Source organism: Conger conger, chromosome 9, assembly GCF_963514075.1.
Source record: "Conger conger chromosome 9, fConCon1.1, whole genome shotgun sequence".
Taxonomy (NCBI): Eukaryota; Metazoa; Chordata; class Actinopteri; order Anguilliformes; family Congridae; genus Conger; species Conger conger.
In genome coordinates, this window is record NC_083768.1 from 50,708,049 (window position 1) to 50,731,115 (window position 23,067).

General features: G+C 43.5%; 1 protein-coding gene across 1 annotated transcript; it reads right to left on the reverse strand.

Annotated features, from left to right (window-relative positions):
- Positions 1 to 142: 142 nt before the first annotated feature.
- gmpr (guanosine monophosphate reductase) lies at positions 143 to 15,814 on the reverse strand. The gene is made up of 9 exons (XM_061254505.1): positions 15,408 to 15,814; positions 7,495 to 7,614; positions 6,596 to 6,679; positions 5,892 to 6,065; positions 5,290 to 5,371; positions 4,843 to 4,949; positions 4,175 to 4,217; positions 2,943 to 3,102; positions 143 to 1,594 (listed from the first exon to the last, which is right to left on the reverse strand). The coding sequence occupies exons 1-9, from the start codon at positions 15,492 to 15,494 to the stop codon at positions 1,414 to 1,416; spliced, it is 1,038 nt and encodes a 345-aa protein (XP_061110489.1). The 5' UTR covers positions 15,495 to 15,814; the 3' UTR covers positions 143 to 1,413.
- Positions 15,815 to 23,067: the final 7,253 nt, after the last annotated feature.

Below are 23,067 nucleotides of genomic sequence, written 5' to 3' on the forward strand. Positions count from 1 at the left end.
ATTACTTGCTGATGCGATAGCCTACAATGTTTGAATTTCATAGTTTACTTATTTCATTTATCATTGTCAAATCCAGTAGGACACGTTTTTCTTTTGTCACTCAAGATTCCAAAACATAAATCATAATGGTATGCCTAAATGGTATGATTAAATAGTTGTTCCTTTAATGTAACATTTCAGATGCCTACAGTACATTCATTACCGCATTCCATTAGCATTAGCATTCTTATTAGCATTGCCCAGCACACCCAGTGTGGGAGCAAGCCACACAACAGAAGTGGCTTCATTAACGCTTGGTTTTTGTCAAACGAGGTCCAAGACCTCGAACAGAATTATCAACAGGGTCCTTTCCCATTCCTCCAGGGAAACTTCCGGAAGCCTCTCCGAACGGTGTTCCCAGGGCTTGGTTTTCCCCTATTTTTCCCTACATTGAGAGCTTGTCTTGAGACAAGATAAGTCCGTTACAGTTTTTATATATGCCATTGCACATGCTCAGATAAAAGCTGTCTGTTAAAGGGTTTGAATCATGCTTTCAGTGTGTGCTATGCAGCATTTTGCCACAAATGCCCACTCCATAAACAACTGGATATGCTTTTCTAATAAAATATGGCATGTATTGACGTTTAAGTTGCCAAGTGTCCTGAGAAAAATGCAGAATCCAGTATAATTTGTTTTTACATAAAATAAGAACTAAGGGATGGGTGTATGTATTCTTCAGGTCCATGTAGAGCCTGTTCTAAAAAGAATGTATAGTTCCACCTGGGAAGAACATGTTGAATAGCAATATAAAGTCTAATATTCAACACAGCAGGAGAGATGTTCCTCTTGCTATATATTGGGAAATGTTGGCGTGTGTGTGTGTACATGCATGTGTGCATGCTTTTATGTTTGTGTGCACGTGCATGTGTGTTTGAATGTGTGAATGTGTGTGCATGTGTATGTGTGTTCATGCGTGTGCATTTGTGTGTGCATGCGTGTGTGCGCGTGCGTGTGCGTGTATGTGTGTGTGTGCGTGTGTGTATATGTGTGTGTGCATGCGTGTGTATGAGTGTGTGTGTGTATGTGTGCGTGTGCATTTGTATGTGTGTATGTGCACGTGTGTGTGCTAGGTGAACATGTGGCTGGACTCCTGTGTGACTCTAATGAAAGTAGTCCTGTGGCTCAGCTGCTTCAGTGTGTGTGTGTGTGTGTGCGTGTGTGGGTACTCATGTGTGTGTATGTGTATGTGTATGTGTATGTGTATGTGTATGTGTGCGTGTGTGTATGTGTGTGCTAGGTGAACATGTGGCTGGACTGCTGTGTGACTCTAATGAAAGTAGTCCTGTGGCTCAGCTGCTTCAGTGTGTGTGTGTGTGTGCGTGTGTGGGTACTCATGTGTGTGTATGTGTATGTGTATATGTGCGTGTGTGTGTGCTAGGTGAACATGTGGCTGGACTGCTGTGTGACTCTAATGAAAGTAGTCCTGCGGCTCAGCTCCTTCAGTTTGGCCGCTCCCACGTAGGTGCAGGTGGAGCGCAGCCCCCCCAGGATGTCCCGGATGGTATCTTCCACATCGCCCCTATAAGGCACCTCCACCGTCCTCCCCTCCGAGGCCCTGGTGGAACAGGCCGAGACAATGACAGTGTGACCCTCCCCAAACAACCAAGTAACATTACCGCGACACAACGGTCTTACATTCATTTAACTGGTCTAAAAGATTGCTTATTGTTTGGGAATATAATAGCCAAGCATTACTCTAGCCTGCCTGGTGTTTCCTAATCTAGCACAGTAAGGAGAAATGCTGCAGAGCGTGGTCGCAAAATCATCATCATCGATCCAGGACACTGCGCATTAGAATGCAAATTGCTTTAATCGCTGATAATCGTCTGTGTTGAGGAAATTGAAGAATTGAGGAAATTTAAGAATATTTTGGGGGGGTTTATAAGCAGATAATGACATTTTGTTCATTGGTACTATTTATCTTTACCCTGTGTGTAAATGTACACATTTCAATGCATTTGTTCCTAAATTGTTCAATTGATATCTTGTTTGAATGACTACAGTTCGGAAACCTTACTGCACCTAAGGGAAATCGACAACGGTTCTGCAAGGGAAAAAACGTCTGAGGGATTTGCATTTCAAAATAACTCCAAATAATAACTTTCTGTTTGATGCACCAAGCACACATTGTGCATTTAAGACTGATTCTCATTGAAGCACTCTTTGCACAACATATAAGACATTTACAATGCACTTATACAGCCCCGTACAGTTTAAATGAATTTCCCAAAGGAGAAATTCATTGAAATGAGTAAAATAGACTGTGACTAGAATGTTTTTTAATGCTTCAATTTAAGCCATCCAGAGGGGAGACTTGAAACAGATAGTCAATTTGACTGAAAGGCCACTAGGGGGAGCCACACAGCAGAGTGGGGCTCATTGGTAGAAGCTAAGAGAAACACCAGTAGTATTTGTTGCATCAAACTGTATCATGTACTGTATTAACCCTCCTATAATGATTTTTTAAATGTTATGACTGCTTTTATATTTGGGGTCTAATTGAACCCAACAGTTTAAATATACACACAATTATTGTAATATAAATATTTTGACACTTTGGTTGTTGTTTCCAAAATTACGAGATTTTTATCCATGCATATGACAAATCTGTGATAAACGTCTAATTTTAGAGCCTGAGGTACAAGAAGTAAAAGTTTGGCATCTGCATGGAAAAGTGCATTTTATACAGTTAGAGGGTCAAAAGAACCAAGACTAGGTTTTAATCAGTAACAGTTTTTGTGGGGGCTTTTTGTGTGTGTTTTCAAAAAAAAATTCATTGTTTCAGACATTGGTTTAATTTTGGCTGCACTATGGCATGTCTTTCAATGCTTCAGACAGATAGTTCATGTTGCCTAGGCTACGGATAAACATTTTGAGAGCAGTCTGGCGACCGGTTTTCTCACCTGTATTCTGCTACGCCTCCCACATACTTCTTCATGGCGGTGTCAGAGCTCATGCCGTAGAACAGCTTCACCTTCTTCCCGTTCTTTTCGATGAGCTCACCGGCGCACTGGTCGTGCCCCGCCAGCATGCCCCCCATCATCACGAAGTCCGCCCCGGCCCCTGCAGCCATGGAAACAGGGTCACACCACACCGTCATTCCAGATCTTTCTCCTCATGCGTGTCTGCTCAGGTCTCATATGAGGAGTAACTAAACACTGCTAAGCAGAGAATAAAGTTAATCCTTTTACAAGAAGGTTATATTGGAATGTTTTTTTTTTATTCTGAGTCAGTGTTCTAGAACTCCATTGCTTTCAACTAATGGTAAGTGATTGTTACATCAGCATTAGAATGGTTTGTTTAGAACATTCTAATCTTATAGTTGTTATCTTACACGTTGAACTGAATGATTTTTTATTGTCAAATAAAATTTTTGTCAAATTTTATACCCCTATTTATTTGGCACCACTGCCCTATTTCTGTCACAGCAAATTCTTACAAATTAATAAATTATAGACCATTACCTGAGAGATGGTCATAATTTGGGAGTAAAAATAAACCTCTCAAATTAATGAAGCTTTTTTTCCAGCCCTGTGGCATTGCCAGCCAGCTCCCAGCCTACCTGCTACCAGCACAGATGGCACTGTGACCCAAAACCATGGCAACCGCCCAAGTGGGCAGCCGCCTGGTTCAAATTACCATCCAATCGGTCCCTTCAACAGAATGCGTTTATCTTTTCTGTTCTGATGCAGTTAGATGGACATTCAAAACCCAGTCCTGTGAGCTGAGGGCCATGGGTAGGGTAGTGTGCATGGGAAGCTGTGTGGGGATTTATCTGGTACCCTAATTAAAGGTTCACGCTCAGTCACAGAATCATAAAATCCTCACTAAACCCTCATCAATATATTCATGAGCCGTTAGAAGTGCAAAATGACTTATAATACCTTTAAGGTGTAAGTATAAAATAAAATATGTGATTAGACTGTTTTTAAAGGAACATTCTAATGCTGATGTCACAATAACTGAAAGCAATGGAATTCTAGAACACTGACTTGGAATTTTGAACTCACTGCATTCCAAAAAGCCTACTCTTCAGAAAGGGTTAGTGATCATAATGACTATAATGAGAATTAGACACTGTGAATGGTCACACCACTCTGGTGTGAGGTAAGGGATGAAGAGAGCTAAAACTCACCGAATGCTTTAGCCACATCGCCGGGACAACTGCAGCCTCCGTCCTGGAAAAGGAGAACAGTATGGATATAAATCCTGGATGAGATCCGTTTCAGAAGGGTTTTTGACGCAGAAGGTCTGTGCATTATCGGGAAATGTTGGTGCTGGATGTTACAATGTCAGTTTGATGTAAAACAGGCACACTAGCAAAATGTACCACCTCTTTCTGCTGAAAGAAAAATATGGATGAGAGGGGGAATCTGACCAGGCATATTTTTGTTTGGTCCAATTAATATCTGTGCTGGGACCTCTCAGAAATATATATTGAAATAATTGCCATTTAATGCAACATATAGGACTACATAAACACATCAGCTCAGCTAAAATCTTGCTTGTTAGTTCTACACTGTCACACCAACATAATTAAAAGTCAAAGTCTTCAATTTTCTAGAAATATAAGCAGATCATAATATGGAAGGTAAATGCTGCCCTCTTGTGTTACTGTAGCAGTGCAGACAATATTTATGGTAATATTTACTTGACTCTCATTTGATTCTTGACTGTATTTAAGAAATGGTAAATAAGTGGCACATAGGTCAATATGTGCCCAGTTAAAAATGGCCTACTGCTAGTCTTTCCCAGGTCTACCTTTGGAGACCGGGGAGTTGCGTTTGGAGTGAGGCGGCTTACTGAGATGATGTGTCCTTTGAGGCCGTGGGCGGAGTCGGCGCACTCGATCACCGCGCTGAGCTGGGGGTAACCGACCCCGGTCTTAATGCGCGTCGTGCACACGGAACCTGCGGATCCCAGGTGGAATCATTACAACGCTGCCATCAAATGGCAAACCGTCGAGCGGTGCGGTCTAATTACGCGGTTCCTGATTGGTCCCAGCAGGAGAGCAAAGCCAAACAATTTCATTGATTCTTAACTGCTCATCACTGCAGTCTAATACACCTGTATTTAAAGCCTTTCAATGCATATAATAGGCTTGCATACTGACTTAGTAAGTAGTCTAATCAGCGTTAATAATGTCTCAGAATTGCGCACTTCCGGGGGGTAAGGATATAAGGGGTCTGTTCTGAATGATGGACGTTGCGGGGGACCCCCTCTCCCCCCTTCGCAGGGACGGGTACAGACCTGGCCCGATGCCCACTTTGATGATGTCAGCGCCGGTGAGGATTAGCTCCTCCACCATTTCTCCGGTTACCACGTTGCCAGCCTGCCGGGAGCCGAACAGAGAGCATCATGGGAACAGGACGGAAACACAACACAGGGGAAACGTCTATCAGGAAACGGAGGTTGTCGGAGCCTGTGTGCCCTGAAACAGCGTTCAGGTGTATCGGATTCTCCTGGATTGGAAAATGACTTTATCTACCTGTAAAATGATCCATGTTGAATTATTGATGGGTAAAACAGTAGAATGCATGGCCGCAGTGGTCAAGTCTGTGGCCAAGTCCAGCCCAGAGATTACCCCCCACACCTCACCTCAGTGGCCAATAAATCCCACAGTAGTCCCTTCAATCTGTCAAGCCTCCTTCTACAATCCAGTATCCAATCTGGGCTCATCATATGGTGAATTCTGTGTTTACCAACTTATTGTTTCATTTCAAAGCTTGTGTTTAAATACCTAATGTATAAATATAGACTGTCAGGGAAGAAAGCTACATTTTACAGCATCTGTGGTCTTGACTAGAGAAGAGATGACATGAAGAAAACTTTCTGAATGTCTGTGGCCTCACCATGATCGTGTGGCTGGGGAACTTGCTCCGGACTGTTTTGACGAACTCCACAAAGTGCTCTGAGTAGCCGTTAGCCACGTCCAGACAGATGTACTTGATGAGAGGCACTGCCTCCAGGATACCGCACAGTCTCTCCAGGTCTGCCTGGCCACTGCCTGAGCTAGCGGCTATGTGCTGGAGAAACGCAACAATCAAATCAGATCCACTCAATAATGACCATTCCACAACCAGCTATGGTATGCCTAGGACACCCATGATGCAGCTTGCTGCCATCAGTGTTTAATTGGTGTTATTTGACTTTCATTCTAAATGTATACAGGGCATTCAATGTGCAGAGTTTCTTAAATTGCTTGTAATTTGCGCATTCTGAAAATATCATGGTTTATTTGCTGGAGAAATGCAGATTGTGTATCTAAAACAAAACCTTGAACCTTTTGTTACATTACATTATTGGCATTTGGCAGACGCTCTTATCCAGAGCGACATACAGTTGATTAGACTAAGCAGGAGACAATCCTCCCCTGGAGCAATGCGGGGTTAAGGGCCTTACTCAAGGGCCCAACGGCTGTGCGGATCTTATTGTGGCTACACTGGGATTCAAACCACCAACCTTGCCTGTCCCAGTCATTTACCTTAACACTACGCTACAGGCCGCCCCACTGTTCACTACAGTAACCTCTCTAACTGCAATACACATGCCATACCTCTATACATTCTGGATGGTTGGCTGCAAATGTCTTCCACTCCTCCACAGAGTAGTGTTTCTGAATGGCGGTGAAGAGTGTGTGCTGAGAGAGAGAAGCGCAGAGGGACATGAGTCACAACAGTGGCCAGTGTGTGGTGGGTGTAACTCTGGCTCTAAACCGACATGAGATGGGAAAGGATTCAAGATGTCAAAAGGTAAAAGACTTTGCAATGATTATCAATTAATTCAATTCAATTTTATTTGTTTATGGCTGTTTTCACAACAGACTGTCCAAAAGATGCTTTACATAGTATCAAAAGGGAAGAAAAATGTAAAATATCTGTCCTAACCCCCCAAATAGCATATGAGGTACTCCTACTCCCTAGTAGGAGAAAAAATCTCAAACAGTAGTGAGAAAAAATCTTGAGAGGAACCCAGCTATTGGGAGATGGCCATCCTCTGCTGGCCTATAGGTTGAGATGGTAACAGTTTGGGTATTAAACTAGCAGGTAATCTAGAAAGTCCACATGTATGGATGTAGTGTATGCAGTTCAGAGGGAAGGGGGATGAATCTGTAGCTCCAGGGTGTGTCAAAGTGTCATTATGACTGCAAGTAATGGGTTAAAACCATAAAAATAGGGGAGAGAGAGAGAGAGAGAGAGAGAGCAAGAGCGAGAGAGAGAGAGAGAGAGAGAGAGAGGGAGAAAAGGGGAGAAAGGGGGACACATGATGCCAAGTTTATATTTTTGTTGTGCGTGCATGGTATTCTGTGTGTGTATTGTAAATATGTTGCATGTGGATTATTGTTTAATTTTTGGTCTGAGCTGTGTCAGCCCATATTTCTGCCCTGGAGGTGATGTCAGTAGTTTTCCCCTCTCCAGTACAGCGCAATAGATAGAGAGAGCTGTGTTTACTCACTTTGCTCAGCACCCTGGCCATCTCAAAAGTGCCTGTGGTGTCCATGTTGGCAGCAATGATGGGGATGCCATGGTAGGTCTGTTTGGAGTTACGGAATGTGAAGGTCCTCTGCAGGTCCACCTGTAGGACACAGGGCCAAAGAAAGTCAAACCATATTTGCTTAAAGGAGTAACATGGTGGTTGGTCACACTCCAGGGTTTTATATACAATTCACACAAGAGGGCAGGAGGAGGATGGGAGGAGTTCGGGGAGGCTATGGAGAAGGACTTTCGGTTGGCCTCGAGGAAGTTCTGGCAAACCATCCGACGACTCAGAAAGGGAAAGCAGGGCTTGTCTCAGGCTGTTTTCAGCAGGGGAGGAGAACTGCTGACCCGGACTGGGGATATTGTCGGGCGGTGGAAAGAGCACTTCGAGGAGCTCCTGAACCCGATCAACACGTCCTCTGTGGAAGAGGCAGAGCCTGAAGACTCAGGGGAATCTGCACCTATATCCCTGGCGGAAGTTGCTGAGGTAGTCAAAAAGCTCCTCAGTGGCAAGTCGCCGGGTGTAGATGAGATTCGCCCTGAGATGCTGAAGGCTCTGGACATTGTTGGGCTGTCTTGGCTGACACGCCTTTTCAGTGTCGCGTGGAGGTCGGGGACAGTACCTGTAGAGTGGCAGACCGGGGTGGTGGTCCCCATTTTCAAGAAGGGGGACCGAAGGGTGTGCTCCAATTACCGGGGTATCACACTCCTCAGCCTCCCTGGGAAAGCTTACTCTAGGGTACTGGAAAGGAGGCTCCGACCGACGGTCGAACCTCGGATTCAGGAGGAGCAATGTGGCTTCCGTCCAGGCCGTGGAACGGTGGACCAGCTCTTTACCTTGGCAGGGTTGCTGGCGGGGTCATGGGAGTTTGCCCATCCAGTCCACATGTGCTTTGTGGACTTGGAGAAGGCTTTCAACTGTGTCCCCCGGGGAACCCTGTGGGGTGTACTGCGGGAGTATGGGGTACCGGGGCCGTTGTTACGAGCCATCAGGTCCCTGTATAACCAAAGTGAGAGCTGTGTCCGCATTCTCGGCACAAAGTCAAGCACGTTTCCGGTGGGTTGCCCCTTGTCACCGGTCCTGTTTGTGGTATTCATGGACAGGATCTCAAGGCGCAGCCGAGGTGAGGAGAGTGTCCGGTTTGGTGACCTCAGAATCGCATCTCTGCTTTTTGCGGATGATGTGGTTCTGCTGGCTTCATCGGACCGTGACCTTCAGCACGCACTGGAGCGGTTTGCAGCCGAGTGTGAAGCGGCCGGGATGAGAGTCAGCACCTCCAAGTCCGAGGCCATGGTTCTCTGCCGGAAAACGGTGGATTGCTCCCTCCGGGTTGGGAACGAGTCTTTGCCCCAAGTGAAGTATCTCGGGGTCTTGTTCACGAGTGAGGGTAGAAGGGAGCGTGAGATCGACAGGCGCATTACTGCTGACGCTGCACCGGACCGTTGTGGTGAAGAGGGAGCTGAGCCGGAAGGCGAAGCTCTCGATTTACTGGTCGATCTACGTCCCAACCCTCACCTATGGTCACAAGCTTTGGGTAGTGACCGAAAGAACGAGATCGCGTATACAAGCGGCCGAAATGAGCTTCCTCCGTAGGGTGGCCGGGCTCAGCCTTAGAGATGTGAGGAGCTCGGACATCCGGAGGGAGCTCGGAGTAGAGCCGCTGCTCCTTCGCGTCGAAAGGAGCCAATTGAGGTGGTTCGGGCATCTGATCAGGATGCCTCCCGGGCGCCTCCCTTTGGAGGTTTTCCGGCCTCATCCAACTGGGCGGAGACCCCGAGGGAGACCCAGAGCCAGCTGGAGAGATTATATATCTCTCCTGGCCAGGGAACGCCTCGGGATCCCCCAGGAGGAGCTAGAATGCGTTGCTGGGGAGAGGGACGCCTGGAATACCCGGCTTTGCCTACTGCCCCCGCGACCCGACTCCGGATAAGCGGGTGATGATGGATGGATGGATGGATGGACAAGAGGGCATTACAGAAACACAATGAAAGTGTTAAATATGCCTGTTCTTTAGTTTTGGAGAAGTAAGCATTTTAACCGGTTGAGAATGTTCTCCTAGTAGTAAGTCACATGAGGATAACCACTCCCCTTATCCCTCCCCATTAGGAAAGTGGGGGCACGTCATAGCTGATTGACCGTTCTCATTACCACACCCAGACAGTTTGGGTGAACTTTTATAGTGGGAATTTTAGGCTTATAAAAATTTATTTGAAAATACATTTAAATTACTGAATAATAAAAAAAATTATGCACATTTGTTTTATTGTTGCCTAAAGAGGCTTACATTTAACCACCATGTTACCATGTTGCCATGTTACTAATTCACTTTAGCATGGGACTCAGCTGCCATTGGGCCCTGTGGAGAGGCCCCTCCCCTCTGTGATGATTTACTCAGCAGCCTAGAACCTTCCGAGCTGGTTAGACTGGACTGACGAAGGCCCGAGTGACAGCATCAAGCAGAGAGTTCGTCTGATCTGGTCTCCAGGCCAGGAAGGGCTAATGAGACCAGAATTCAATAATATACCTGATAAAAGACAGCTTGGTGAGTCTTTCATATCTCTCCCCGAGTTCAAAGCCTGCAGTCTGCAGGTTATTAAAAAAAGTTCCTGCCAAATGCAGCTGGGACTCAATTTCCCACATGTAGCGGGGTCAGGTCACATGTCACTGAATCAAAGGAAGACAAATGAAAGGGAGACAAATTGAATGCTGGAAGACAAATGCATGAGGACAATGACAGTTATCATCGTGATTCTCTCCACTGATTCATAAACCCAGCTGACATGCACACAAACTGACAGACAGCACATACACAGCGTAGAAAGGAATTATATACAGTAATAATGTTTGTACAAGAAATATTTTCAGGTGTAGTGGTAAGGCTGTGTGTGCTTTCAAAAGGCACTCAGTGTAGCTGTATGTGAACATAATCTCAGAGAAAAAGCTCTTTGTTGCATGGGCCAGTGCTTTTTCCAGGTCAGGGTCACTGACTTGGTGTGTGTTTTTGTCATCCAACAAAACAGTGCTTTCCCCAGGGTTCATTAAAAAGATATATATAGATTTTCTTTATTCCAGAAAACCTGAAGTAAATGTCAAGTTCTAATAGGCTCCAATATTCAGATAACTCTGCACTATTGCCTCACAAGAAGAAAGTTCTGGTTTGCCTGTTGGCTGGCTGGATCCTCTCTGCTTGGAGTTTGAATGTTCTCCCCATGTTCGTGTGAGGATTCCTCTAGGTTCTCTGGTTTACTCCCACCGATAGACAATCTCAGGTTAGGTATACTCCTGCAATTTCCCTTGAGGAAGGCTCTAGCCTCAGAACTCCCCACTGCTCTTAAATAGCTAATATGGGTTAAAGAGAACAAATGATACCACAGGGTTCAATAAAGTATATATCTTAAGTTAGAAAAATGAACACCTTAAAAAACTGCCCACTCTAAAAAAGGCTGAAATATTTCAAGAGAGCGGTCTGGGCAGTCATAGCTTCCTTGTAAGACAAATGTCAGTTTCCAGAATGTCCTTGGGTATAACTAAGATAATAACTAGGATAAATTAGGGGTCTTTCATCCAAAGGTCAACTTCAAGTTCGGTATAATGGTGTCCACTTTCATGCGGGGCTACATTTTTCATGATATCATAAATGCCGATATCATGCTGTGATTGACCCAATTGTAGGAGGGTTACTCCATTCACTATCCTTGCAAGGCAAAACTTAGCATGAGCAAGGCATCCGAATAAGGCAACAGTGGCACAAAGCAAGGCCTTTACCTGTTATATGTTGAAATATTATTTGTAATATTTTTGCATAGCTCTGAGAAATGCTAACGGAGATGCTGATGTAAGCAGTCGCTGCTGTGCTTTCACAGCTGTTAGGGGAGGCAGTGCAGGTGTAGGCTACGCTTTGCCGTATTCTCATATGATCTGAGAAAAGGTATTAATGAGGGTTAATTACCTAACTTTTAATCTTTCAAATAAGCATATTTAAAGGGAAACTCTGCTGAGAAAAACAAAACATGAATTATGGTAAATTAAAATATCTATCATTTGGTTCCTGTAAAGAGTGTTTAAAAGCCTGAGGCTCTTGTTTGTAAACACGAGCGGTGCATTATGGGATTGAGGGCCTGCTGGCTCCAAAGTCTCCCTTTTTGAAGGTGCACTTGACTGTTCTGGGTATGGCGGGTGTAATGTTATCCACCACACAAATTATCCAACAAACAAATGCGTTCAGTTTAATACAATGACTGTGAAAACCTCTCAGCTTTTCCTTTTTCTTTTTCAATGTTTCTTTTTCCCCAAAAAATGTTTTGATCAACTCAGAACTAATCAAAACATATACTGTATCGGATTTACCAATGACCAAGTCTCAGCTTCCTAGCAGAGGCAAGATTTTCTGGTACCTCCATATATATAACAGTAGGTATCAGGTGCTTCTCCTTGTATGCATTCCTCTTTTGCTGCCAAACATGTTGATGGTATGTATGGTTCAATTTTGGTTTCATCTGACCATAGCACTCTCTTCCAGTCATAATTTCAATGAGATTTTTATTGTGGTCAGTAAGAGCTGTCTTCCTGCCATGTTTCCAAAGGTTTGTCATTTTCTTTAATTGGTAACCCCAAGACACAACCAATCGCTGCCATTCTTAAGCTGTGATCCTTAGGTTACTTATGGCCCATCTTCCATGCCGCCTGTGGGGATGGTAAATGGTAAATGGCAGGCATTTTTATAGCGCCTTTATCCAAAGCGCTGTACAATTGATGCTTCTCCATTCACCCATTCATACACACACTCACACACACACCAACGGCGATTGGCTGCCATGCAAGGCCCCGACCAGCTCGTCAGGAGCATTTGGGGGTTAGGTGTCTTGCTCAGGGACACTTCGACACCGCCCGGGCGGGGGATCGAACCGGCAACCCTCCAACTGCCAGACGACTGCTCTTACTGCCTGAGCCATGTTGCGCCTAATATAATATACACTTGCATCCTCTTCCTGGCAAGTTTGCAACCATTCCATATGTTTCACGCCTTTTAATTATCGCACTTGCAGTGCTAAGTGGTATGTTTAAACATTTATGTATTATTTTATTTCTATTTTTTTGTACCCATTACCAGCTTTGTGGTGGTCAATTACCATTTTTGGTCTCTGAATTGATAGTTCATTGACTTCTCCCATGCTGATGGTTGACAAAGGAATTTTGCATGTTTGTTACCTCATTTTTACTCTCGCGAAACACAAAGTGATGGAATGACACAATAAAGTTCCTTTAGACTGAGATGGCAATTGCATTGCCAATTACACTTTGTTTGACGATTATTTACAATTATTGAGAATAAAAAAAATTTGAATACTAAATAAAAAACATTGAAACATGAGAGTACATGAGATTGAAATAAAAGTAGGCCTATATAAGTCCCATATAGTCCCATATTTTTGAACATAACATATAGATCATTATCCATTTGTTTATTATACTCACATTTTACACATTTTTATTAAGGGTGCCAATAATTCTGGAGCCCACTGTATGTATAAGTAGGTCAAATAGGCATTCAAGTCACACTGGACTAACAAGCTAGCCATCTGACTGAGGTATCTAAACTACCATCTCGCTATAATAATCCCACTGGTCGATCTTTGGATTTTTATTATTTAGAGGTTGGGGCACTCACTTAATTATTATCAAGTCTTTCATTTCAATGGTTTCCATTTGTGTTACACAGAGCCCCAGTTGCATCATCACCTCTTAGCTATTCCGTCTCTCACAGCAGCTTGGTTTTAAACACATTTTTCTAATACATGCGACTGCTCAGGTCATGCCGTGAAACAAGGAGGTGAGACCGATAAAATATTTATACGAGAGGGTGTCAGGAGATGAGAGGTCATGTTATCGAGAGGCACTCCAGTCGCAGCGGGGTCAGACGGCAAATAGGAGAGAGACGCGAGTGAATGAATCTGTCTTGAACAGTGCGACAAGGCTTAAAATCTTATCACCCACCCGTGTGCTCTTTGGTTCACGGTAATGGCCTTTAAAAAATTAGGCTGAAAATCTGAATAAATCAAAGAGACATAGCCAGAACATTGGGTGTGTCTCGCAAGAATATACCGGTGAGCTCAACAATAGCAGACAACCTATCGATAGCCTTTAAAGTGAAGAACGGGAGGTGCTTCACATGCAATGTCACTTTGGAGCCATTGGACCATTTCTACGGGTCGCTTGTGACAAGTGCACGCGACGCATTTAGAATTGTCCTGCCTGATATGTCCAAGTCACATCATGACATCATCCTGCCGATGCCTAGAAAAAGAAAGGTCTGCTTATTTTACATATTGTTTAATTCACCGTGTGAAACGCAGGCGATTGATATGGAAGCATCAATTGGTCAATAGCGAGTGGGCTATTCTCTTTGGATTGCATGGAGGTCAGAACTAATCCTCTAATCAATATTTACCGCGGTGTGCAGTGTTCAGACATGCTAAGTGCTTGACTTAATTTGAACATGAAACATATTGATCGGTTGCTCTTGGGAAAATGAATATACAGACTTGGACATGTAGAAAATGTTCTTTTAGGTATGTTAATTCTATCAGAACTGAAGAAATACAGAAAACATCCATGCATTGACTCACCATTTACCATTTAGCCATTTTTCATTCTAAATTTTAATTTAGACCTTATTCACCACTATGAGGAGCACTAGGGGTTGAGGTGCTTGCACTCATGTGATCCTCCCCACGCACAAGGCAGTAGGCTACTACAGGAGAGTGCTAGCAGGGACTGGAATGAAGGGTTAAAACAGCTAGCCTTTGCTGGGGACCTTGTGTGTTGCTAGGCAGACCCTAATGCAACAATTACCAGAGGAACTTGCTGACTTAAACCAAGCCTTCCCCATTGTGACAAAGACAACTGACTCAGTCCCCTGACCACCGCGGCCCCCCACATGCCTATAGTAATTTCTGTGAACAGCGCCAGCACCTTAACCAGCTCAGCCACTTGGGAGCCCCGCCATACAGGCTTAAAAACCGACGTGACTTGCTTAACAATGCCTCGCAGTGCTTTTATGCTTTATGTCATTGTGAATAGAAATAGTAAATGGAGCTTTTAATGTACGGCACAGTATCTGAGCAACGGTATCGGGTGTCCAGGGGTATTATAATACTCAAGCTTTGCTCCAGGCACTGAATGAAAATGGCTGAGGAGGATTCTTACTTACAATGTTTGACTGTGCAGCACATGTACATAACGAGGGAGAGAGAGAGAGAGAGAGAGAGAGAGAGAGAGAGTGTGTGTGTGTATATGTGACTGAGAGAGAGAGAGAGAGAGAGAGAGAGAGAGAGAGAAGCCTATGGAATCTGTAAACAGAGACAGTTAGCTTCAGCACTATTTTTAAACACGGTCCTTGCGTGCCAGTATCATGTTGCTTCACCTTGAGCCCCTGGCTTGTTTTGTGAAACTCCACAGCACCGCGTCGTACACTGGGTGCCCTGCGTGGGAGCACTGACTTCAGTGACCTACGTGATTAAAGACAATCTCTGAGGTTTAGAAACGACCAGTAATTACACACAGAGATGTGGGTTCAGACTTACGGCAGCTCTGTGAACCCCATTCACTCCTGAGGTCACATACACATACCATACACAGCGATGAATGGGGAGGAAGTGTGTGTCCTAAGGCAGGTTTACAATCCATACACTCCTAGTCCTCTTCTCTACTGCAGTTATTAATACCACTGCAGTGCTCGGGAACACTAATGCGTTTCTGTATGCCTTATGAATATGAATTCAATAATTAATAACGTTGGGGAGGATCCATACGCACACACACACACACACAATTCAAACATTGATATGTACGTGTATGTGTGTTTCGCCCGGATTTTGAGGCCATCCTACCTCAGACCTGCTCTTCAGACTGCTCCTTTTGGGTCTGAAAAGGACATCTTTGAAGTCCAGTTTGAGGTCGGCGTCCACCCTTGGCATGGTGACACGCGTGAAGGACACTGCAGTTCAAAACTCCGGTTCAAACGCCTGTCAGTCCAACCGCTCCCCGGTCCTGAGCTCCAGCCACCAAACCCGAACCTCCAGGCGGCTAGCGTATTTATAGTGTGCAGGGGGCAGTCCAAACGCAAGCGTCCATGGCTTTATTTGGTGAGGCCTACTGTTTAGCTCTCTCTCTCTGCCTGTCTCTCCCCTTCTCTTCCCCCCTCCCTCTCTCCTTCTCTCTCTGAAACACTGTGGAGTGGCGGTAGTAGCAGCAGCAGGACAGCCACAGTTCCTATCTGGCCAACCGACCCGTACACACACACAAACACTCACTCACACACGCATACACGTTCTGCGCATAGCGCACCTGCAGTCGAAATGGTGTACTGCGCCCACTGGCAGGACCCACTGATAGCCCTGCTTTCCCCAGAGAGAGAGAGAGAGAGAGAGGGAGTGAGTGAGAGAGAAATGGAGATAGGGGAAGAGAGAGTGAGAGAGAAAAGACTGCAGAGAGAGGGGAAGAGAAACCCAAGCAAAAACATCTTCATTACAGTCCTAGCAGCCTCTCTCCTGAGTGCTGATGAAAATGGCTGCCGCAGGTTTCTAAAGGGGAGGCAGGGAGAGCCGGAGGCTGTTCTCCTGTGATGGAGAGCTTTAACTATTCAGGGTACTCCAGACGTATTGATCTCCCTACTGAGTGTCTCAAACTGCGCATTCCCTGAAGTACCGGTGTAGCTGTTACTGTAACAGATTTCTGTCAGAAATCCTAGCCTTTTTTGGCACTGTTAATGGCTGCGGTTTGGGTTGTGTGTCAGTTAGAAAACCAGTCCTTCGCATTTGTCACAAACAACCGATTCCAAAATTGAATCTCGATTTAATAACCCTCTCTCCAAGTAAAATTGAATCGAGCTTCAGTTCCTGCTGAAAGAAATGTCTAAGGTTGTCAGTAGTATTTTCACTGGGGCTGGCTCACTGAGATATGAGCGATAAAATAAGTGAGTTGGTGTGTATACCCATTTCCCTGGAAACAGGTTTTTGTATAGGCTTAGGCTAATGAGGCTGTGAATAAGCCAGAATGGTGTCTGTCAAAGGCAACCTTTCAACTGCCAGCAACATGGAAATGAAAGCTGGGATAAAGTTATTCAAACTGAACTGAACCCGTCAGAAAATAGATTTCACTTCTGCTGCACAATTTGTGTCAATTTGCATCACTTTGTGTAATGGCACAATTAATGCATGCAATTAATTTTATTATTTATACATTTTTATTATTATAGTGGTGAAAAATACATTGTTTAGTGTTATGAGCTCATGTTTGGAATATCTAGCTGACATCAAAAAACTGAAATAATCAGGTAATGTATGTTGTCTCTGAACATGAGGACCAAATAAGTGTTGATGCCAGTAAAGCAGACCAAAATTAGGCTGAAAATCTGAATAAATCAAAGAGACATAGCCAGAACATTGGGTGTGTCTCGCAAGAATATACCGGTGAGCTCAACAATAGCAGACAACCTAGTAGACCATGGAAGACCACTGTATCGGGTGACTGAAGATCAACACATTTTCAACCTTTGAACAGATCAAGAACATTCTCCAGGACCTAGTCTGACAGTCTGCAATATAACCTCCTATTCATTGTTTTATTTCATATCCATGTGCTGCAGTACAAAACAACAAAAATTATGCCACTCTCCCAATACTTTTGCATTTAACTGTGTGTATAGTATATTGACCTCCTAAAAAATTACTACTGAACTCTGGATCTAATCACATGCTGATAGTAGGTGCAAATAACTTATGTCATTGTAACAGGCTTGCCTAAGTCTCAGGCCATGTTGAGCCTACTATTTTTGGCCAGTTACATCAAAAAGTATGCTATTAATATGAAATATAAGCTATTTCAATTGTGAGGCTACATTGTATTTCTTTTGATGAGACAAGCTATATATAGGCTTACAACATATTAGGCTTCAATACAGCCTTCAATCCTGTCAGATGCTAAGTGATATGAAAATGAAAAATGTTCTTGAAATGAATTACTTGACTAATGTTTTGTTTCCCTGCCCCTTTGCACAAGTTCCATCTAGGCGTAATTTCAGACCAGGTGCTGTCAGCATGTGTTTGATTACGCTGTTTCAGATGGCAAGACTTCAGCACCTCGAATGCTTGACTGTTGCCTTCTCTCTTATCATGAGTGAAGTTAAGTTAGCTGAAGTAACTTTTTTGGCAATTGCATTTCTGACCCCACAAGGGTTACCAGTTGTGACCCAGGTTTTAAAGCCTTGAAATTTGTTGGGACGACAATTTGGTCTGGAGGTAAGAGCAGTCGTCTGGCAGTCAGAGGGTTTGTCGTTTCAATCTCGCTCTGGGCTCATCAAAAGTGTTCCTGAGCAAGACCTAACCTGAATCCTGATGACCTGGTTGGTGCGTTGCATGGCAGCCAATCGCTGTTGGTGTGTGTGTGTGTGCATGTGCTAGTGTCTGTGTGTGGATGGATGAATGAGAAGCATTAATTGTACAGCACTTTGGATAAAGGTGCTATATAAATGCAGGCATTCACCATTTTAAATAATTCTAAGCAATGAGACGCACCATGAGAATCCATGAATGACCAATAGAGGGCATCATGCTATTTCACTTGTCAGGAGCACAGAGTCTGTGAGGGAGTTTCGAGCTCTCTCCAGTTCCAAATCTAGTTACTCAATATATAAATACAAACACTATTTAACTTTTTCACTGGTTTTTATTGGTGGGCAATTTAACTCTGTTTAAACATTACACAGACTGTAATCTAGAGCAATACAGATGGAAAGTGGCATCAGTGGGTTTGTTTATTTTTGGATTTATGGGTTTTTGGTGGGTCTGCCAAAGGGGGATGGTGAAACCGGCTGCACACGTTTTGTTTGTAATTGTGTTTTCATCTTCCTGAGAAGGTAGAATAATGGTTAAAAATTAATTCATTCTTTCATATTCTGCTTCATCTGCATTATGATATACAGATTTTCTTGCTATTTACTTTGATTTCAAATAACTGTTGGTTATTCATTAACTAGAAGAGTTTGGAGAAAAGGAGAACTGGTATAAAAATACTTAAAATATGTATTTATCATCTTCTATCATTTATAAAGAAACATTTTTTATAATGGAGTACATAAAAGTCTCTATCTTATAACAATTATTTAACAATAGCAGAATTTCAAGTCATATTTAATGAATATATAAATATTGAGGAGCTATTGCTCATCGATAGCCTGGGTCTGAGCTGTTATTGCTGAGTTGTTTTGCGAGGCACTTGTGAATTCAGTGAGTGCACTGCGGCTCCTCGATTACTAACTGGGGGAACAAATGCTTTTATTGTGTTGAGCCCTTTATGTATGTCAACATGTACCTTTGAACATTAAAGAACATTGAGTCATATTGGTATAAAATGAGCAATGAACATTTCAAAAATATTTAAAATTTGTATGAGAAATTATGCTTGTATGAAGTTTTCATAAAAATATAATTAGTGACATTTAAGCCAAAAGGCATAATGTGATCTCATTTAATCTATGAATTAAGCTTTAATTCAATATTAGTGATTCTTATTTGGCATTTATTAATGGTTTACTATTAATTGCCATGGAGTATTAGACCAAAGGCTTAATGTAATCATGGGCCCATAAGATTTTAATTAAGTCAATTAATATTGTAGTAGTGATCTTTATTTAGCCAGTATTATTAGTTAATTCCAGTTCTGTGGTATGGCATATCAAAAATTGATTAAACAATATTAACGGAGAAATTGCAACCTCATAACTTCAACAAAAAACATGTTGTAGTGTATTATCAAATAGTATTTATTTATTTCACACAGAAAAACAGTGCCCTGTTTCGGTTTAGTGATTCAGCTGGATAACTGCTGGATAACTGCACCGAGTCAAACCCAGCTCTTTTTGCTTTTACATTAATGCCATTTGGCAGACGCTCTTATCCAGAGCGACTTACAGTTGGAATACACAGGAGACAATCCTCTGCTGGAGCAATGCAGGGTTAAGGGCCTTGCTCAAGGGCTGTGTGGATCTTATTGTGGCTACACCGGGGATGGAACCACCGACCTTGCAGGTCCCAGTCATGTATCACAACCACTACGTTATAGGCTGCCCCTACTTCAGTCCATGTTCCAGATTTTGGAGGGTTCCTGTTTTTATTGAATGCAGTTATTCAGCTAAATCAGTAATCTTACTTTGTGAAGCAGGGCCCAGGTTTCAGCATACCAGAATAATATACGTATTTGGCTCTTAGGATTTAGACCAGAGAATCCTGCCCCCGACAGGGGACAAGAATGAATTGCCAGGTCTTAGGATATAAGAAATAAATATCAAAACAAATAATTTATTTAGTACTATATAATCATATGAAGTATCAGTAGACTAAGCAATACAGTGTTTGCTCACCACTCACCACATATGTATCTACAGACAGGTTCACACAATTATTTAATATGATACATTTGTTAATCTGTTCAAATATTCATATAGATTTGGTGATTCCATGGCTGTACTCTGTGGCCAATGTATCAATATAAAATTCCGTAGGCCTACATGGTGTTTAGATAAATATACTGAACACAATGTAAAGTCAGAATGGTTTGTTGGAGAAACCAACTGATGCAATTTCAATTGCGTATGACTGATAATAGCTCTTTATCAGTCATGAGCTAATGTATTATGTAAGGAAAGGTAAGTATATTAGCACAGCTGCCACAGGGCCTATCAATTACATAAGGTTGGCATTTTTATGACCTTGTGGAGATTTAGGTCAAAGACTGTGAGCCCAACATCACTTTGTCACTGGGATAATTAGCCAGCAGAAGGTTTCAGTAAATATATAGTGTGAAATCTCTACGTTGGGAACATTTTGTGCCCATTCTTTTTCCAGCCCTTTGAATAACTCTCTAGGTACAGCCATGGCCAGTTTCTGTCTCTTTATGTTCCTGACAATGGGAGTGGAACTGCTGAATCCCATTTTAAACAAAAGAACGGTCCTGTCAGAAAAAAAAGCATGGGGGTGGGGATGTTGTCGTCTGGTAGAATAGTTTTAAGAAGAGCCAGGAGCGGAATACGGCTGTCAGTTTCCGGTTCACTTTCTGCCTCCCGTCTGGGATCTCTGTGGGTTAACGGAAAAAGGAGAAACAAATGGTTTCAATTAAAACAGCACAGGCCTCTCTAAAGCCAGGGCAAAGTGCTGTAAGCGATGGAGAAGCCTTGCATCTTATATTTTCAAAATCAGCAATCCAATCTTGCTCATAAATGAAGGGCTGACAACATTTCTAGAACTTTCTAGTGTTTGTTTTGTTTTTCTCTTGAGGACCGAGCTCACGTACACCGTCCTGAGCAGATCTGATCCTTCCCTCTCCAGACCTCCTGAACTGGTGTACATACTGCTTGAGTTCACCTCAATTCATTATGTACACTTAAATTGTCACGTGTTTGTGACTCCAGTTTCGTGAAAGAACACCACAAATACCGCTTTCACACACAAATCCCGGGGTCGTCATGGGATTTTGAACATGGGTTCAACCCACGTTTGATCCATTCACACCACATTGGCCACTGGTAAGTACCGGGTGCTAGGCGGTCACGCAACATGTGGAGTGGCAAGTTTACTTCTGTACATGTTCCTTTTCCCCCTGCTAATGCAGCTCAGTAGCCAGCTGGCTTGCGGATACAATGATGTTTGCCATGATGCTGGCTTAACCCAGGATGTTAACTCTTGAATCGACAGCCCAATGATGTTTTGCAAATACTATGTTTTTCTTGCCTTGTTGTGAAAGAGATATTATAGATGATCCTTCACCCACCCCTACCTCAACAGCCAGCTTGTCTAAACAACATAAGTAATGGACAGAGATAACGTATGCATCGGGCATATAAATTATGTCTATGACCTAGAATATGTCGGTGGGCTTTTTGCCAACTATCACAAAGTGCAATCTGACCTTGTCCTCACAAGGGGTAGGTTAGGATTAGGTCATCAAGGGCTCCTTGGGGTTGAGCTCTAGACATATGCCAGACAGCTGTGGGCAACCAGTCTTCATCAGGAGGAAATATGTCTGTCCTTCAATATGCACTGCACAGCTGGCCTTCAGGGTAACAAGTCACTGAGTATAGTGCACTCGCTTCAGCTGCAGTGCAACTTGGGCTGGGGGTGAGTAGCATGGTAGCAACTTACCTGGTAACCAAGTGAAAAATAACAGGAAAAAATACTAAAAGGAGCTAATATATAATGTACATGAATAATGTATACAAAATGTGTGATGCCCATATGGCAATTCCACGGTCACCGACATTACAACTGCAGGACATTTGAGTGGTAAAGTCCAAAACAGCTACATATGAGACTGACATGCTTTTATGACCCTCAGGAGGATCTATATTATGTAGCTGTATTGGGCTTTACCACCCAAATATCCAGCAGTTGTAACAGTTACCCTGGAACTGCCCACATACAGTTTCAGACGATGACATCAGATATTCAAGTGCAGCACGATTATCGAGGGTAATGAGGGGTAAAACAGAGAGATCACTGTGCAAGATAAGGTCCCTGGAGCAGGGCTCAAGGTTGGTTTGCAGAACCTCAGGCATGTTAACCTAGTGGCCTCTCTTCAGTTAGAAGTGTATTTTTGCAAGGGTCACGGCTCATCTTCTGGGACCAGGGTTTAGAGCCACCCTTTGCCCCTGTGCTGTAGAGAGAATACAGTGTGTTGTTCTCGGGTGATGGAGTTAGAACTGGTTTTCAGAGTGTGATGAACTGACAAAGCAGGGACAGGGTCAGGATATAAGTGAATTCATCACTCCGGTATTTCCTCTGAACACGTGGCAGCTGCAATCGCATGCAACCTCCCCATCCCGTGCCACTGATGGCCCCATAATAATAAAATAATTATAAATGCTGTAAAATCCAGCTATGTTAGCTTGACCAGCTTGAAGTTTGAGTTGGTCAAGCTGGTAGTCATAAACTGGTCTAGCTGGGTATGAGCTGGTCAACCAGCATGGGCAAGCTGGTCATAAACCTGCTCTAGCTGGGTATCAGCTGGTCAACCAGTGCTGCTAGCTTGTCTGGGAGCTGGTCAGACATCCAGCTATCAGTGGTTTCAAAACATAGCTTGAACTGGCCAAGCCATGTTAAGCTAGGAGCTGGTCTGAAGTGGTCAACCAGCTAAACCATGTCCAGCTGGGAGCTGGGCTGAACTGGTCAACCAGCTAAACCATGTCCAGCTGGGAGCTGGGCTGAACTGGTCAACCAGGTAGCTTGACATTTTTTTTTTTCAGCAGGGAAATGAAGATTTACCTCTGTCGATTACACCTTGAATGCTGAAATTTCCATTGTGGTCACACTGCAAAACCCTAAAGGGGTGCATGCGATCACCCATTCGCCCGTTCAACATACAACCTCATTCCAGCTCGCTCCAGTCGTGAGTCAACCGCCCTTAAACTCCTCAGTGTGAGGAGCCCAGAGGAAGTGGGTGAGGTGGAGTCACTCCATGCAGAACCACATTGCAAATGAGAAAATATGAGTGCAGCCA